Source organism: Argiope bruennichi, chromosome 3, assembly GCF_947563725.1.
Source record: "Argiope bruennichi chromosome 3, qqArgBrue1.1, whole genome shotgun sequence".
In the NCBI taxonomy this organism is placed as follows: domain Eukaryota; kingdom Metazoa; phylum Arthropoda; class Arachnida; order Araneae; family Araneidae; genus Argiope; species Argiope bruennichi.
The window spans coordinates 39,778,588-39,796,533 of NC_079153.1; the positions used below are offsets into that span (position 1 = coordinate 39,778,588).

The following is a 17,946-nucleotide window of genomic DNA, read 5'->3' on the forward strand; positions in this document are numbered from 1 at the left end:
ATGATCGACTATTTATTTCTTAGTTTTCTACTCTAGAAAATAATAAAAAAAAGAAAGAAACATTGTATTAAAGAAACCCTAGAACGAGAACTTTCTCAAGTCACGAAATTATTGTTATTTACCAGAATTGTTATCGCCACCGGAAGTTCACGCCGCTTTATCAGTGCGGAAAAGCTTCATTGGTCTGTCGCGAAGGGAAACACGAGGATAAAGGGAAAATTGATGACACATATAGGGACGAACCAGTCTCGATAACCCGCATGTTGCCCGCGCGAATCTGATTTTTCGACCAGACTGGTGTTTTCTACCTTGCCGCTCGCTTACTTCTTCTGGCACGGGAGAATAAAGAGAGCATTGCACTGCTGTTAAAGTTCAGTGATTGTTTGCCTGCATTGCTTGGAAGCCTGAAAGACTAAACGGCTGTATCAACTGTTGTAGCATTTCGTTTGTTCATCGGCCAATGGTGTAGATTTTTAAAGTTTTAATATTCTTTGTGCATGCGTGAGAAACTATTTAAAATGGAATCAGCACTGAAAGAGTTTCATGCAGCAGTTAAGCAAAATGATGCAGAGAAAGTTAGAAAATATCTGCAAGATGGAATTTCACCTGATGAGCCAAACTGGGACATAAATGGAAGGCCAGCTATTTTTGAAGCCACTTATCAAGGAGATGTTGAGATAGTAAAAATACTTTTAGATGCCAATGCAGATCCAAATGCACAGAACACAGTAGGAGAAACTGCTTTACATAATGCATTTCACCCAAAATCTTTTTCCAAGGACATTGTAACATTACTTCTTGAACATGGTGCTGATGAGAATATCAGAGAAAAAATGAATGGATACACCCCTATGCATTTAGCAGCAAAATTAGCATCTTCAAAAATAAGTAAAACTTGTCACCAAGATCTTTTGGATGTTCTGAAAATGATGAGTGAGAAAGCTGACGTAACAATTACAAGCTACAGAAAAGAAACTGCAATGCACCGTCTCGTTGCAGGAAATGCAGATTGCAGCGACACGCTTCAAATCTTGATTGATAGAGGTTACAAACTGGATGCCCAGAATGAAAGAGGAGAAACTAGCCTCATGTGTGCCATTGACAAAGGTCATATTAATATGGCTGCAGCACTGATAAAAGCAGGAACTAATGTGAATATTAAAGACAGACATTTTCAAACTGCTTTGCACCACAGTGTTCAAAAAAACCAGCTGAGTTTGGTTAAATTGTTACTTAATACACAATGTGATATCAATGCAACAGATCTGAATGGTGACACTGCTCTTCATATTGCCTCAAGTAAAGGATTGACAGATATGGTTAAAGTATTAATATCGTATCCTGAAATTGATGTTAATGTGCAAAATATCCGTGGTTCAACACCACTTCTTAATGCAGTAGAAAGTGGTTTTACTAAAGTAGTGGAACTTTTATTAGAGGTGTACAGTGATGCTGAATATGAAAAAGGACTCCTTAAAGCTTTGGATATAGCTGAAGAAAATTTTGTACGCCGGTGGCACCCAGAAATTTTCTCATTGCTGCAGCAAGCTCTAGATCAAAAAAGAGATTTATGGGATGAAGGTGAAACTTCTCTGTGATTAGTATGTACAATCTTTTATAGACAATAATGTTTGACTTAGACTGCAACTGATATTAACAATCCATTCGATGAGCTGTTATCAGTTTGATATTCTGTAATTTATCTTTAGTTTTTCTTTTTTGCTAGTATTTTCATAATTAAGTTATTTTGAACAAGCTATTTATAAAATGTATTATTTAATATAAATATCACAAACAATAGAAATGTAAATTTATCTTACAAAATTGTGATGATTTTTAATAAAGATTTTTTTTTTAAATATATAGAAAAGAATTGTTTAATAAAAGCAACATCAAAAATATGATCATCTTTAAGTACAACCAGCAATTTTTAATTAATAGTCGTGAATGTAAATGCTTGAAATTGCAATTCATTGTGTTAGGTTCAGTTTCTGAGAGTCATTTTTCATCCAATTAACTTTTAAATGACTAAGCATCTGACTGGTTTTGCAAACAATGAATATAATATGTGAATGTTTCATAAAATTATAGATAGAAAATAAATCTGACAATAATTTTTTTCTCAACTCTGATTGGCTGCTTTCTCTACTTTTTATATTTCTGCATTTTTAACAACAATAAAGCAATTAATACATGGCAAGTCTAGTTAATTTTCAGAGTACAAAAAAGGAATATCTGGGTCTTAAGCAAGAAACAGGTAAATTTTTTTTTTTTTCTTTAACTCGTGTTTTTTTTTTTTTTTTTTTTTTGTATTTTAACTTTTAATGTAGTAATTCTTATCTCTAAGCTCTATTTTATGATTCTTACTGAATAAAATTTAAAAGTGTGCATAAAATCTTACTTTAAGATAACAAAAATTGAATTAATTTACTAAAGGTTCTAAAATTTCAATTAATGAGATATGAAATTAAATATAGCAAATTCCATAAAAGACAGTAATAATCAATCAAAATGTATCACCTCGTATTTTATTACATTTTACATATGAAGTTGTGATAACTTAAGGAAGGGACCTTACAGTCATGTGTTTCTATAGAAAACTGATCAAAATTTATCTTCATTTAGCCAATTTATAATGCTTTATTCATAACAAATATAAAAGGTGCATTTTTCATTAACCACTGCAATATACTTTAATAGTAAGTCAATGCTCAGTCCTAATATAATAAAGAAAAATTTTTAACAAAATGTTTATGAAATGCAACAACCTTAAAAATAAATTTAATTTGCAAAAAAATAACAGATTTTGAAAACATTTTATTCTAGGTAGACAAGCTGTTTTTATAAATTACAACTGGTCCTTTTAGGTGGTTCAACAAACACCACAGTTAAAATCACAAATATTTTACAATATAAATTTGAAAAATTGTGACTATTTAAGATCCATATCAAAGAATCACGATTGTATAACAAAAATTTGATGAGATCACAACTTCTCTTGACTGTTTAAGAATCGAATTTTACAAAAAGTACATGCACTTCAATATTGTTATCAGCAATTAACAAAGTCAAAAAATCTTAATTATGTCAGGAAAAATATATATATTTACAACATAACATAAAAATGCATTAGCATTCCACAACCTAATAAATAAAAACACTAACAAATGATAGACTAGGGATCAAGGAAATAATGTAAAGTCATAGTGTACTGTCATTTAAGTGCAAAATTAGAAATTATTCATGGAATATTAAAATAGGATTAATAATGGAATCATTAGATAAAACATCTACAGTAAAAATAAAATAAAATCTTTACATATATATTCAAAATGAGTTCAAATTCCAATTACCTAAAAAAAATTCTTTTTTTCTTAAAGCAAACAAAAATATTAGAACATTTTATTCAAAAGTTAAAACCATTTTTGTTAGCTAATTACTATATGCTATTTTAGTTAACTAATTTTCTAAATAATAGCTGCTTAACTTGTTAAATCATTTTAAATTAGCTAAGGTGAATGTATAAAATGTAGAAATTTTAAAGTCATAAGGCTGGTTATATACTACAAATGTAGTTAAGTCCTTTTTAATACACTAATAATAGTAACTTAATTATGCAATTTTTAAATAAGTAATAATAAACTTCAAGAAATTAAGCACACCTACCATTATATGAAATAATACTGCAAGCTATGAATTGAATTCACATACGTAACACATTTCAGTCAAGTCTAAATTTGATATACAACATAATTCCATTTTCTCTAATGTAAAAGTTGACATAAAAATACAGTTACTGTGACACATGTATATCCTAGTTTAAAAATACTATTCTAATAAATATCGATATGTTCATCAGTATAAGGCCATTTTTTCAAAAATTGTTTAATATTAAAAACAGACTAAAGGAAGACGCTGGGGAAATTTTCACATTTAAATCTGATAAATTGACATTAGGCACAAATAAAGAAACATTTTTTAAAAAAAAATTTAACACAGCATGAGAATACAAAGACCATCATACACAAATACAGATAACATTTTCCAACACTGCAGAACTAATTAACATGGAGTAAATCTAAGTCACAAACCTTAAATATAGATCATGGCATAAATTAATATATAAATTTAATTATTACATTTTAGATTAGTAAGAAAGCAAAAAAATATGTAATACTTCTTTTCATAATACATTAGACATTTTTTTCAATGATATGAATTTAGGCAGGGAAAAAAAAAAAACTTTAAATTAGATCAGATATCTTTTGTATGGAAGATTAATAAAACATTATATTTAAATTAAGCTTTCAATAATAACTGAAAATTCAAAAAACCTTTCTTCTTCTAAAATTTATTTAAAGGGCAAGAAACAAAAGATAAGTATTGTTAAAAGGAATTTTAAAAATAAATTTAAATTTATTATGCACAATTTTTATTTTTTCAAAGTAATACATTTCTTAGATAGAACTTTTTATCAAACAAGTTTAAAATATCATTTTCAGATTTTAATAAATATTGTGCAAAAGAAAAACTAGATAACAAATTTTAAGCATTATAAAATGCAAAATGTTATTCCTTTTTTAAATCTATCCCTTTTCTGTACCATAATTGCAATAAAAAATACATTGTAATCAAAGTTTAAATTTGCAATAAATGGTTAAATTTATTAGTAGCGGTTAATAGTTTAAATTTGCAGTTAAATATCAATAATAAATTATCCATATTTGGTAGTAAATAACAAATTACATTAATAACATGTTAGCATTCCCCACTCCATTCTTTTTTAGAGAGCTGAAAGAAGATGGATTTGCAGAAAAAACGTACACATAAAAATAATGCATAATAATGACAGAGACAACAGTATCTATATTATTCTTATATTAAGTAAAAAGCTGTGGCTTAAATTTTTTTTAAAAAACATAGTTTAGTATAATTAATTGTTTTAAGGAGAATGAAAATTTCCTAAAACTAATTTCATGGAAAACATATGTACCTTACTTATACAAAAATATTTAATTTGATAAATATTGCATAACCTATTTGTGAGCATTACATCAAACAAATAACTGAATGAGAAATAGCAATAAAACATAGTTTTCACTTTGGAATATCACAAATATTTTTTGAAGCAAAACATTGAAAGAAGGAAATAGGAAAGCACAACAAATATATATTAAAAGCAAATCAAAATGGTAACAACAGAAAATTAAAGAAGTTATGTCCAAAATTAGAAGATATGTAAAGGTATTGAAGATCTTAGTTAAAAAAAATATATATATAATGGGATACAAGACAAAAAGATTCATCTAATTGATAAACATTTATAAATACTTAATTGAAATAATTTTGTGCATAATGAAGAATAAGATTTTAAGGTTTATATATGTCACATGGAAGAAAATTATTATAAAAGAGCACCAAAATTTATACAAATTCAATATGAGCACCAGAAGTAGTTTGCGATTGCACAATTGTGTTTTTAAGATTAAATAACATATTAGCAAAAGAATGAGAGGATAAAATAATGCAAATCTGATAATATATAATCTACTTTGCATGGCTAATTTAAAAAGAAGACAGGCTTATAATCAATTCTTAAATTTATGAGCAGCTGTAAAAATAATTTCTCTGTTACCTCAGAAAGAAGGTTAAATTTTTTAAAATAAAAAAAAAAAAACTAATAAAAGTAAATTATATAAACAAAAAAAAGTTTAATGTTAAGCAGGTTAAAAAGAGTTTCTTAATTATGTGGCACTTTCATACAAATCCAGATTAGGATGCAGTAAACTTCCTTTATGAAAGATGGATTTGCATAATACAAATTTATGTCAAATATTGATAATTGATTTTTATATGATTTAATTTTAATTCTGAAGTTTCTATTTGTAATTGCTACATGAATGCAAACTATACCCACATTAAATAAATACCGATCTAGAATATGATACGTTTTCCAACCAAAGAAAACTAACTAGGAAACAACAAAGAGTGCTGGTTTAAAATATTAGCCTGAACCCCTTTGAGATCTACAGTCATTCATTTCATTGCATAGTATCTAGAAGTCTTTACAAAAGACAATTAAGTACACGTGTCAATGACACAATTATCACAAGGAATGAGCAAAATGTTCAGTCTCCTGCACCAGGCAGAACCATGACATTACTTTACAATGATCAAACCACTTAGCAAAATTTTAATATAAGGCGTCTGCATCATCTGAAGAATGCTGCAACATAAGCACCCAGTGAACCTATAATTAGAATAACGAAAATGAAGCAATTGCATCTATTTATAAATAAACTGAAAATTTGTAAGTATGCTACATTCCTATGCTACAGAAAATATATATATATTTTTTTTCCCCTAACACATATTAAGAAGTAAAAGAAAGGTTCTAGTGATGAATTCATAGCAATTAATTAAATAAATATTTTAATGACTACAAATTATATTTCCATAGATGTAAAGATTAATTTATATTTAGTGCTGCCATTTCAATTAAAATAGTTACATTATTTTAAATAATATTTTTATTGCCTCCAAATTGTCATTTGCAATGTTTAATTAGATTTTTAAAATTGTTAAGTTTAATTTCTGATTTTAATTAAAAAATAAAGTAGCAAACAACAAGAGAATTGCATAACATTTTCTATAAATGCATTTTGTACATTGAAATAAATTACATATAATTTAAAAAATACTTTTATTTACTTGCAAACTGGCATTTCATAAAATGCTGCAGTTAAATATATTTTTATATTCTTGCATACAATGTTTATAATATATAGGCATTCTTCACTAACTCGATACATAATTGTAACCTCATTATTATGTTATTTATACTTCAAATTTCGTTTATTAATATAACTGCATACAAAAAGTTTTATTAAAAATTTTGTATCAATTAAATATTTCATTTTTAAAAATATATAAAAGAAACATTTTCACTGCAAATAATAGCTAGTTATCAGTTCATTTTTAAATAAAGGACTAACTGTAGAAATAAATTTACAAAACAAATTTTCTGTAAGGGGAGGGAGAGAGGATATAGTTCAATATTTAATAATCTTTTTGTTCTATTAATGCTTAACACCCAGAAAAGTAATAAGATGCACAATATTACATGAGTGAATATACCAATTCATTTTACCAGCTAGAAAGAAGCAATATATAATTACTGATTTATAGTCATTATTAAAATTTAATCTGAAATTTGTTTGTTATTATATGAAATTTTTAATAATTTGTTATCTAATGAGAATGTAAAACAATGAAACATTCAGAACAGCGAATCTTTGTAATTGAATATGAATATGAATATGTTTGAATTTGGAATATGTAACAAGACTAATGTAGCAATATGTTATATGTAATTTGTTACGTTTATATTTAATTCATGTAAATATAACTATCATTAATATTTGCAAGCATATATAAACAGAGCACACTCAAAGTAGGAATTCAAAAATGAACACAAAAATATAACAATGTTGCAAAAATATTTTTTAAAGTATTTTTGAAGTATATTTATTAAACTAAAATTCTAACATGCAAAACTAAATTTGCTAATCTAAAACTACACTTCAAAATATGTTAATTTTTATCTTTGGAAAAGAGTTCAGGGGGGAGGGGGGGGGGCTTCAATTTCTTATTTCTAGTGCAAGACATAACAGGTTTTTTTTTTTTCTTTTTGAGGGAGAGGGGCACTTGATAAGACTCTTTTTAATAGCATGTCTATTAAAGTTTTAAAAAAAAAGCAAGACTGCAGAAACCAGAAATATTTTTAAATTTTGATTATAATTATTTAATATTCAGAATGCTTCAGTTGAACGCAAAAAAACACTAAAGTATGTGTACGATTTTAAAAATATACTTACCTAATGAAAGACTGAAAAATAAATTAGCTCAGCAATCATGAGTCATAAGCTGCTTTACGACAATTATATAGCCATTTGATGACTCTAGCATTTTTCTCGACTATTGAGGTCTCCAATGGGCCATGCACTCTCAAATCTTGATTTCTCAAACCTTCCCGAGGAGGTTCTGGTACAGAATCATCACTGCAGACACTGGATCGATCTTCATTAGAATCCACAGAGCTAACACTTTCAAAGAAACAAGGAGGACTGGAGACTGAAGATGGAGATGTGATATGATGCCAAACATTAGTGTCAAGTCCCATAGTATCAAAGAATCTTTCAATTTCTGCACTTGTGTAATTATTTCTACGGGGAAAATATTCAGAACCTCTTTTTGAATATCTATGAGAAACGTCCGACTTGGAACGGCTTACAGGCCTCCTCTGAAGCTGACTTGAGGCTGAATAATAAGGAGTCAAATGTAACATACCAGTGCCATTTGAAAATCTTCTAGGCCCCTTATAAGAATCAAAAACGTCTTCATCTTTTTCAGAGTCTTGTGAAACTGAGGTGCTATAGTGGGCTACAGTATGGTTAGAAGACATATACTGAACACACCCAGCAGTTTCACTATGTGGTACATCATTGGAATCCCCAGAGGACAAACTGGAACAAGGAATTTGAGCAGTACAAGGAGAAGGGGATAGGTCAGGCATACTTTTGTGAATACAATTGTTAGTTTCTATAGATAGGTCAGGTGGTGTCCAGCAGCTTTTTCTAATAGGATCAGAATATCCTCTACGAACTTTTGGTACCTCACCAGTCTTTAAAGTTTTAGATGTAAATTGAGCTTCAGCATGAGCAGTACTTGAAACTATGGATTCATGGGTCATTGAGACATTTTCTCTTGATCCAGAAGTTATGAGCTGTTTTAACTGAGATTCAATGTCTATAAGGACTTCAATTCTGTTTCTTCTGCCTTGACTGGCAAAGGAATGTTTTCGTGTTATTTGAGCATCTCGGAATTCTGAATAGGATTTAGCTCTAGTTCGAGCTACAGGAGGAGATATGGAAAGCTGATTACCAGATTGATGTTGCAATCTTAAATATGAAAGTTTCAATTCATCAGAAGAATTTGTAAGTCTTATATTGTCATGAGATTGTTTAGCAGGAACCTTAAATAATAAATCTAATTGTGGTGCATTGCTGACACAAAGATGAGAGCTATTCTTGAATTCTTGTTTAGTATCCAATACTCGTTCTGATTTTACATAATTTGCTTTACTTTCTTCTAAACGCTCAACAGCACTTCTTCTATTGGCTAAAAAATATATAGGATAGATAATCAATCCAAATTCCAATTTTTTTTCTACACAGTATAAATAAATCCCAACATTAATTTATAAAATGAAAATAAATTAAATATGCAACAAATTAAAGATACAGAAAAAAATCAAATATTCAAATGCAAAAAGCAATTGATGCTATATGCATGAAAATAATATTATAGTGCAGAACATCTTTTTGAACTCTTTTTAGTAAAATATCAAACAAAAATTTATTAGAGCTTAATAAGGGAAGACAAATGGGATGAACTCATTATGTAAAAATTAAGCATGAAAGTTTTTTTTTAATTATTTAAACAATGCTGTATTTAAATTTTCTAAATACATTTTGGTTCACATATCTTCCCCAATTACTTTTATGTAAGAATTAAGAGATTTATTGAATAAATTTGAGATTTATTGAATAAATTGAGAATAAATTAAGAAATAATAAGACTTGATTATCTAATACAATTTAAATCCAAATTATTATAAAACTTAATTTGATGTAAATTAAAATAAGTTTAATTTGTACGAATAAATTTATTTTGTTTACATTGATTGAAAGTAAATAAATAATAAATTCTATAACTGAATTTTTTAAAAAAAAAATGTATTTCTCTATGCCTATTGTAAAACAAAAAAAGTATAATTTTTTAAAAGCAAAACAAATTTTATATCCATTTTTTTTTCAAACTAAGGAGTTTAAAAAACAAAAAAGTACAATAAACAATAATAGATTCCAAGCTAATTAAAACAGAATAAATTCATTCAAGGTTAAAGAAATTTATTGACCAATGATGTGTTTATAGTCAAAATTGTTCCACTATTATTATCATTACGAATTTATAATTATATGGATTATTACTTCAAAAGGGCTTTGAGCATAAAAATTGTGTGAAAAGCTGGACAATAAAAGTTGCTTCCTCAATTTCATTCTTTAAAATCAGTAAAAATAATTAAAAAACCATTAAAATTCCTAAATAAATTTATTTCACAAAATAACTTAATTGATCAATAGTTTTTGTTTGGTATTTTTTATTTCCTTTTTTCACCTCTTATACTCATAAATGCTTATGCATCACTTAACAATGGCATATGAGCTTTCAATTTTTTTTATTAAAATCTCTCTAATATTAACAAAATCTGAATTAGGAATGAAGGGGGGCAAGCACTTATTTAAGAAAATAAGGTTTCTGGCATTGAAGCAAATTCATCCAAATGCATTTCAAGATTCTTTAAAAAAAGAAGGGAACAGAATTTAGAACTGAATGAGTATTAAAAGCATCTTCATCATTTTTAACCATATTAAATAAAATTTGTTAGAATGATAAACTACAACCAGAGAATTTAAGCAAATCAGAGAAATGATTACATAATTTATATTTCACTTGCCATTAGTATGTTCAAAATATCAAGTCTCTAAAGAACAGGCAAATGTGCATTATAAACTTGATCTATATAAACACAACAAATGTGGTTTATTTCTGTTAAAATAAATTAAAGGCACCACAGATAAGGGGAGGGGAGGGGAATCCTTCTGGGAAAAGCTTCATATAGCTTGTTTTTAATAGCACTGCAAATATATTTTGGTCATTTATCAAACTACTTACTCCATTTTTTTTTTTTTTTTTTTTTTTTGTATAAACTAAAGAAGAAAAACTGATTAGCCTCTAATTATAAATGTTTCTGCACATGTTGAAAATTTTAAAGCTTAAACTAAGAACCAAATTATGCTTTCTTAATGACACAGAGTCCAGAATGAATATTAAAGCAATATAAAAATGTCGCAGCATATAAAATAAAAACAGAACATGAAATCAAATGGATGGTACAATTTCATCACTTTAATTTTTTATGATGTAATATAATTATTATGGTTCAGTAATTAGACAAAGCATTCACATACGCACACACAATGTATTTTTCATCTTAGAATATTTTTTCTGACAATATACAGTATTTATAAGAGATTATATGCAATTTAAAATTACTTCAAAAAGTTTTTATTTGCATAGCGTACTAGATTTATAACTCAGAATATTGGATTATATTCTATAATCATCATGATTATTTCTGGACATGATGATTCCAGATACAATATTCATGTAATAATGTAAAGGAAAAGAATTGCACAAAGTTATAAAAGAAAAAAAGAAAAACATAGGGAAAAGTTATCAATTATTATGAATATAAGCAAGAATTATAGATAAAAATGGGAACTAATTACCAGAATTCTGCCTTGTTCCTGAACGTCGTATAACATTAGGACTCTTAGTTACTGCTTTCATTTGGTGTTGATTTTTACAACTATTAGGCAAGCAAGTTTGTATTGATGTTGCCATTTTAAAAGTGCTGAACTTTTAACTAATAATGGATTTAGAACCTAAGTTGATGAAAAGAGAAAACAATTTTTGGTGAACATAGTGAATGATATCAAATGAGTATTAAACAATTATTTATTATGACTGATAACAATCAATAATTAAGTAAAATAAGTGTTTACTCCATTAGTAAAGAAAAAAACCTTATCTAAAAATGTTACTAATTAATAAGAATAAATAATCTTTCTAATAGGTAAAACACACTTAAAATAAGTTTTACTTTGTTTTTTGGTACTTGTATATTAATCACAAAAAAATATCACCAACGATGCAATATTTATTGCTAATAATAATTAAATAAGCAAAAAAGATCCAAAGATGTCATGTTAATCATAAGTAACATTTAAGTATATTTGCCAATGACATGCAGTTAATATACAAGTATCTGTTTCTTAAACATTGTAGAGGATATTAAACTAAATCATCAATGCAAGAATTTATCACATCAATAATAATAATATAAGATTATTTTTTAATCAAGCATGACTGCAATATCTCTGCTAATAATAAAGAAGAATCTCTGTGTGTTGGTGGTTTACAAGACAGAGCATTTGACCAAGAGCTATCAAATGTCATATATGTACTTTGGAAAGTGGATATATAAACATCAAGGATTTTTTTTTCTTTCCACATTTCCATTAATTAAAAATTAAGTAATACACTCATGATAAGTCCTAAAAATAGTTGTATAAAATGGATTTAACTACAGAATTATTAAATAGCCCCCCTCACAATGAGGGGGGGGGGATCGTGAACACAAGTGATTTTACTGGAAGCAAACTCAGCTATATCACTGGCAAATCAGCTGGTTGCTAAAAGTGGCTAGTAGCTTAGTAATTTTAAAATACAGAAAAACAAGCTTTCAATTTAAAAGTTAACATTTCTGAGCCTTTCATGTTAATCAAGTCAAAATACTTTTTTTTTCAATATCATATTACCAAATAAGCAGATTACTTAACAATATATTATATAAAAAATCAATAATTATATGTTTTAAAAATCTTAAATTAATTTCAAAGCTGTAAAAAGATATCTGATAAATAAGAATTTCTTTGGATCTAGCTGTTTAAAACAAATATTATGGGAAAATATTCCACAAATACAATTCAATTCTTTTAAATAAAAAATATAATTTTATATTTCAAACATCAACAGATAAACAAATAAATTTTTTTTTTGTTTTTTTAATCTAAACACAAGGTATCAAATGATATGTAATCGAAATTTAAAATAAAATCCCCTATGAAGTACATACACCATAATTCTAAAGTTTACTACAGAGACAGCTAGTAAACTCAAAATACAACAGCACTCCAAAAGAAATTTCTCAAGAATTGAAACATGGACAATTTATTTTGAAAATGGTGCATTAAAAAAAATGTGATATCACATAATTAGTGATTATATTAATTTAAATTTTTCATTTATAACTAATTAATATTTAATATCTTAAAAAATGGCCAAAGAAAGTTAAAGAAAGTATGAAGCAATTGATTGGAAAAAAAAAAAAAAAAAATGGTGTTGTATCAATTTTTATAGACATGTAGGTGGTACTGCCAAATGATTATATTTGTTTTATTTTAAATGTTATTAAATAGCCTTATTTCCCTTTTTTCCTAAAAAAATGATAATTTTATATCAATATCAAGTAGCAATAAAGATAAGAAGAAATAATACATCAATATTATTTTATAACAATTGGAAATATTTATTTAATTATAACAAAAACCAAACCCATAAATAATAAAAAAGTTTTTAAAATCAAATGATGCAGAAAATTCCACTAAGAAAAACAAGTATTTAATGAAAAATAAAAAGAGAAGAAGAATTATAGAAATAGAATCTTTATCAGATGAGGATACTGTCAGTCAAAATTTTGATTCTGCAGAAGAAAATGAATGCAACAAAATAAGCAAAAGTAAGTGAACTGCCCAACAAGTATATTATATATAAAAAAAAAATCCTTCCAGCAAAGGAATCTGATTCTAAAAACTGTAACTGTTTGAAGAAATGTATAAAAAGTGTTAATGAAACAGAACATAAAACAATTTTTAATCAAACCTGGAGTATAGGTAAATATTAAAAAGCAAGATGTATTTCTTTATAGTAATGTTTATCATGAAATTGTAAATAGAAAAAGTCTAACAAAAATTTGGGGGTACTTTGAGTACTTACATATATAAATTTTACTGTCACATGTTGTAAAAATATTTTAGTGTGTCAAAAGTTTTTCATTAATATTTTAATATATCTACACATAAATTGACAGTGACTTAAAAGTGCAATATTCTGAAAGACATGCATAAACAAATAGATGGCTTTTGCTGGAGAATTTTGAACTAGCAACAAATACAGTAATGGAACACATAAAAAGTTTTTCATCATTTCAAAGTTATGATACTTGATTCCAAAATCTATAATGAATGTTTTTGAGTCCATAATGATACGTAAGAAAAAAATTAATTTGTAATTAGAAAAATGTAAAGAAAATAAATCCAGTTAATGATTGGAGGAAATCATTAACTGAAGGAGGAATAGGAAATATCACTAAACAAGATTTCAGTTACATTTCCAGTCACGTAAAGTTACCTTTGCAAAATGTGACAATAAATAAAGAAAAAGCTACTCTTTTTCTTTGTCATTGTTTGAAAAGTGCAATGTTGAAATGCTGAATAGCAAAAGTATTATAAGATAAAATTCTGATTAAAAAAAATATCCCAATAAATACTTTTGCTTTTCTTTTGATTTACAAAAAAACCTTGCCATATCCAAAATTACCTATTTTAATCATATATTATAAACAAATTATCTTTTGAATGAGCTATCTCTAAATTTCCACATCAATAAAGCTAATTAGTATGCATTGGACAAAATTACTGCATCTAGGGGTTCGCAGGAAAAAGTTTCTTGTTCACTGAAACATCTACAAATAAAACACATTACTGCACACAGTGATATGCATACAAGACAAAATCAAAATTTACAAATGGCAATAAAGTGTTGAGTATTATCCAATCTTTGGAAAATAACACTGAAATAATTGATCATAAATTTTAAATTTTCAAGCTTTTGTAACTTCCAAATGATGCAAGTTTTATATAAAAGAATTGGCACTACGAAAAAAATTTCTTGTGAAAAACAGGAGTATCAAGATATTTTAAAATAATGTAGACAAAAAAATAAATTTTACATAAAATAAAGCAATTTTATTTAAAAAAAAATCTCCAAATACAATTAAAAAATGATTAAGAAAATATACTAACAGAGAAATAATTACACTAGGTGAAAATATGTCAGACAAGGCTTTGCAAAAGTGCACTGTATACTGTTTTATAAAGAGCATCAATACAGGATTCAGAATTTTAGATTTCAGATTTATCAACAAGATGTCGGGAAAATTGCCAGAATTCCAAAGAATTGCCTTGATGCCTTTGTATAACAGTGTCTGATCTATTACCTACGAAAATATAATGACATAATGCAGTTGTTACCTTCCAGATTAACACAAAATATATTTTAAGTGATACTTAATTGTTCATAACTAAAATTATTTTCACAACTGAATAATTATGAAAATGGAAAAAGTTCATTTACGGTCCATAAATATATATTATTTTAGTTGAAATTGCTAAAAAGAAATTCATATAATCAATATGTATATTGATAAATTAGAGAAACTTTGCCAAACTTGAGATAATGTATATCTTTGAATTAATTGATATGCTGATTAATTTTCTTGAAACAAGGGGAAAAAAAAGGACTTGTACCACTTTCAAAATAATAACATAATAAGTTCATAATTTAATATAACAAGTTCCAAATTTACAGTTTTAAATTCAGGACCATATATCGTAATTCATTTTTCATGTTTATTGCATTTTGGAGTTGTCATGTACAAATGTATAGTCTGTCTAATCAATGAATATGTTTAAAAATTAAAAAGTTATCTATAATTTTAAAGTAAAAATTATATATAAAATGTATTCATCTAACTTGTAACTATGAGTTATTGTATTCACACACGAACAAGTGTATAGATTGGTAGACAATCTTTCAACGATAAACTCGATCTAAAATCTGAATAGATGCAGCATTATGATTACAAAACCACATGACAAATTTCTATTTGTTTTCAGATATATTGCAATTTATAACTCTATATTGATGATTCCACCAAATTATTTGACATAAATTTGTGCAACTTAAATTGTCTTAACGAAGTTTTGTTTATTATATACATGAACTTTTCTAATGGAGACAGTCCCATTACAGCACAGCACTATTAAATTATTAATAATATATAATTTCTAATCATGAATCTTCTTATCTTTAGTTTTTATATCCATGCCTCATGTAAAAGACAAAAAAATTTCATAACACCTTTTTGGTCAGGAAAGTTTTACTGGGGCAGAAAAGTTAGAAAACAAATAGGTAGTAAAGCATCATTACTAATAACTAAAAAGAAGGAAGATGTCCCATGATATTTTAAGACCCAAATACCTTCCAATGTTTTCTCACTTGAAATAATGACCAAAATTTAAGAAACTCTTAAGCAGAAGCATGCAAAGAATAACAGAGGATGCATATTGACAAACAAGTATAAAGATTCTTGAAAATTATTTAATAATTATTAAAAAATTAACATTTTAAAAACGTATTGACTTTCTACATATGGCATTCAGATTAAAATTCCAACACAGCATTCTAACAATGATAACTCATTAATTTCATATGTGAAAACAAATTATAAAAGTTACTAATTAATAATCAACAATGGCCAATTACTTTATAAATTTAAACAAACCACATAAAAAATAAATTACTGATATAAATTGTACTGTATTTCAAATAAACTAATAACATTTATTACTGCAAATAATAAACCAATTAAATTTACTGCACTTAATGATTAATCATGCATAATAGAGCACACAATGATTAATTATGCATATTAATATTATTAACAAGATTACAAATTCATTATAAGTTGAATTTTAAGTTACAATTTAAACTAAAAAAAATACAGTACAATAATGCTACTGCCTTGAATATAACAGATAATTTATTGTAAACAATATATATCAAGAGACCTTTCGATTTATGTTTGTCCCCTTCTATTTACTATCAATACATAATGTTTATAAAGTTAAATATTGCCATCAATTTCCTGATCATAATCTTAACATTATTTATTTATTCAAATATAACTAAATAGATTTAGGTCAAAATTTCAAAACTGTTATCCTTTTAGGTTTAAAAATATTACTCCATCAGATTTTATTTGAATCTTTCGGTCACAAGATTAAATAAATAAAAATTATGCATTTTTTGACAATTAAAAATTTTAAAATGTAACTAACTGTCAAAGCTAAAATTTTAAAAATAACATATCACATACCAATCCCAAATCGACAATTTCTCAATTTTACGACGATAATTATTATAAATAATGGAAGATCCAAAAGAAAATATCTATGCACTTTAAAATCAAAATATTAGTAAATACTTTTAAAAAAATGTTTACATAATAATACCAAATACGATTTGTACACATAAAAGTTTCAAAACACTATTAGAAAGTTGACATTTCTGTAATACAGCTCCAAATGTGAAAAAAAAATTAATAATTTTAAGTTTAACTATAGAAGTTGAGGAATAATTGTACGCAATAAACATAATAGTTACTTTTAATACCATACTTCATCGATTGGGAGACGCTTTGCCCCACGATCCAGTAACACACATGTTAGTCGACCGGAACAATTTCATTCTCATCAGTATTCTCTTTTCTAGTTTCTTGAAAGGCTTGAGTGAAATTACCATAAAACTGGCCCTAATGTTTTTATAGATAGAACAACCTTAAAACAAATAAAAATTACATTACAAACATTACTTTATAAAATGCCATCTGTTTCACGTAAGGGCGACGACATTTAAAGAAATCAATACAGAAAATAAAGAAATTTTGTTGATTGAAACATCAAATATTTTTTACTTACAACTATCTCCATAGGTATTATTTATTTTTAATCATTCAAAGATGTAAAAATTAATTTCCTAAAAGTCGAAACGCTTATACAAAACATTTCACCCTCAGCCGTTGCTTTTGTGTACATTGCGCCAAGTCAAGTAGTCAAGCAAGCAGGTCATAGATAGAAAGAAAACAAACAAATAAAAAGTGAAGGATCGTAATGCGTTTGCTTGGATTAAGCCCGTGCAATTGACATTTAGCACTGATATTAATAATAAACATACATTCAGGGGGTTATTTGTTGAATAAGTAAAAAAAGTTTGATGTTTTTATTTTTTCTGGGACTTAGATTTTTTTACTTCCAATAAGAAAAAAAAAAGAGAGTTTTTATTAACTATATCTTTATT

General features: G+C 26.5%; 2 protein-coding genes across 4 annotated transcripts; one reads left to right on the forward strand and one right to left on the reverse strand.

Annotated features, from left to right (window-relative positions):
• The first annotated feature begins 217 nt into the window (after window positions 1-217).
• Window positions 218-1,786, forward strand: LOC129963422 (ankyrin repeat, PH and SEC7 domain containing protein secG-like). Its single transcript, XM_056077779.1, has one exon. The coding sequence runs from the start codon at window positions 498-500 to the stop codon at window positions 1,596-1,598; it is 1,101 nt and encodes a 366-aa protein (XP_055933754.1). The 5' UTR covers window positions 218-497; the 3' UTR covers window positions 1,599-1,786.
• A 1,016-nt stretch (window positions 1,787-2,802) lies between these two features.
• LOC129963879 (uncharacterized) lies at window positions 2,803-17,698 on the reverse strand. 3 transcript variants are annotated; one of them, XM_056078462.1, is made up of 5 exons: window positions 17,568-17,698; window positions 17,254-17,401; window positions 11,415-11,570; window positions 7,878-9,180; window positions 2,803-6,250 (listed from the first exon to the last, which is right to left on the reverse strand). In XM_056078462.1, the coding sequence occupies exons 3-4, from the start codon at window positions 11,527-11,529 to the stop codon at window positions 7,913-7,915; spliced, it is 1,383 nt and encodes a 460-aa protein (XP_055934437.1). In that variant the 5' UTR covers window positions 11,530-11,570; window positions 17,254-17,401; window positions 17,568-17,698; the 3' UTR covers window positions 2,803-6,250; window positions 7,878-7,912. The 3 variants fall into 3 exon arrangements, with proteins under 3 accessions (XP_055934437.1, XP_055934436.1, XP_055934434.1); XM_056078461.1 differs by having other exon boundaries at window positions 17,268-17,426; XM_056078459.1 differs by having other exon boundaries at window positions 17,254-17,426.
• Window positions 17,699-17,946: the final 248 nt, after the last annotated feature.

Coding starts and splice junctions, on each gene's coding strand:
- LOC129963422 (XM_056077779.1), top strand. CDS start 498: ATGCGTGAGAAACTATTTAAAATGGAATCAGCACTGAAAGAGTTTCAT.
- LOC129963879 (XM_056078462.1), bottom strand. CDS start 11,529: ATGGCAACATCAATACAAACTTGCTTGCCTAATAGTTGTAAAAATCAA. Junction 9,181..11,414: donor AGGAACAAGGCAGAATTCTG/GTAATTAGTTCC, acceptor TATATTTTTTAG/CCAATAGAAGAAGTGCTGTT.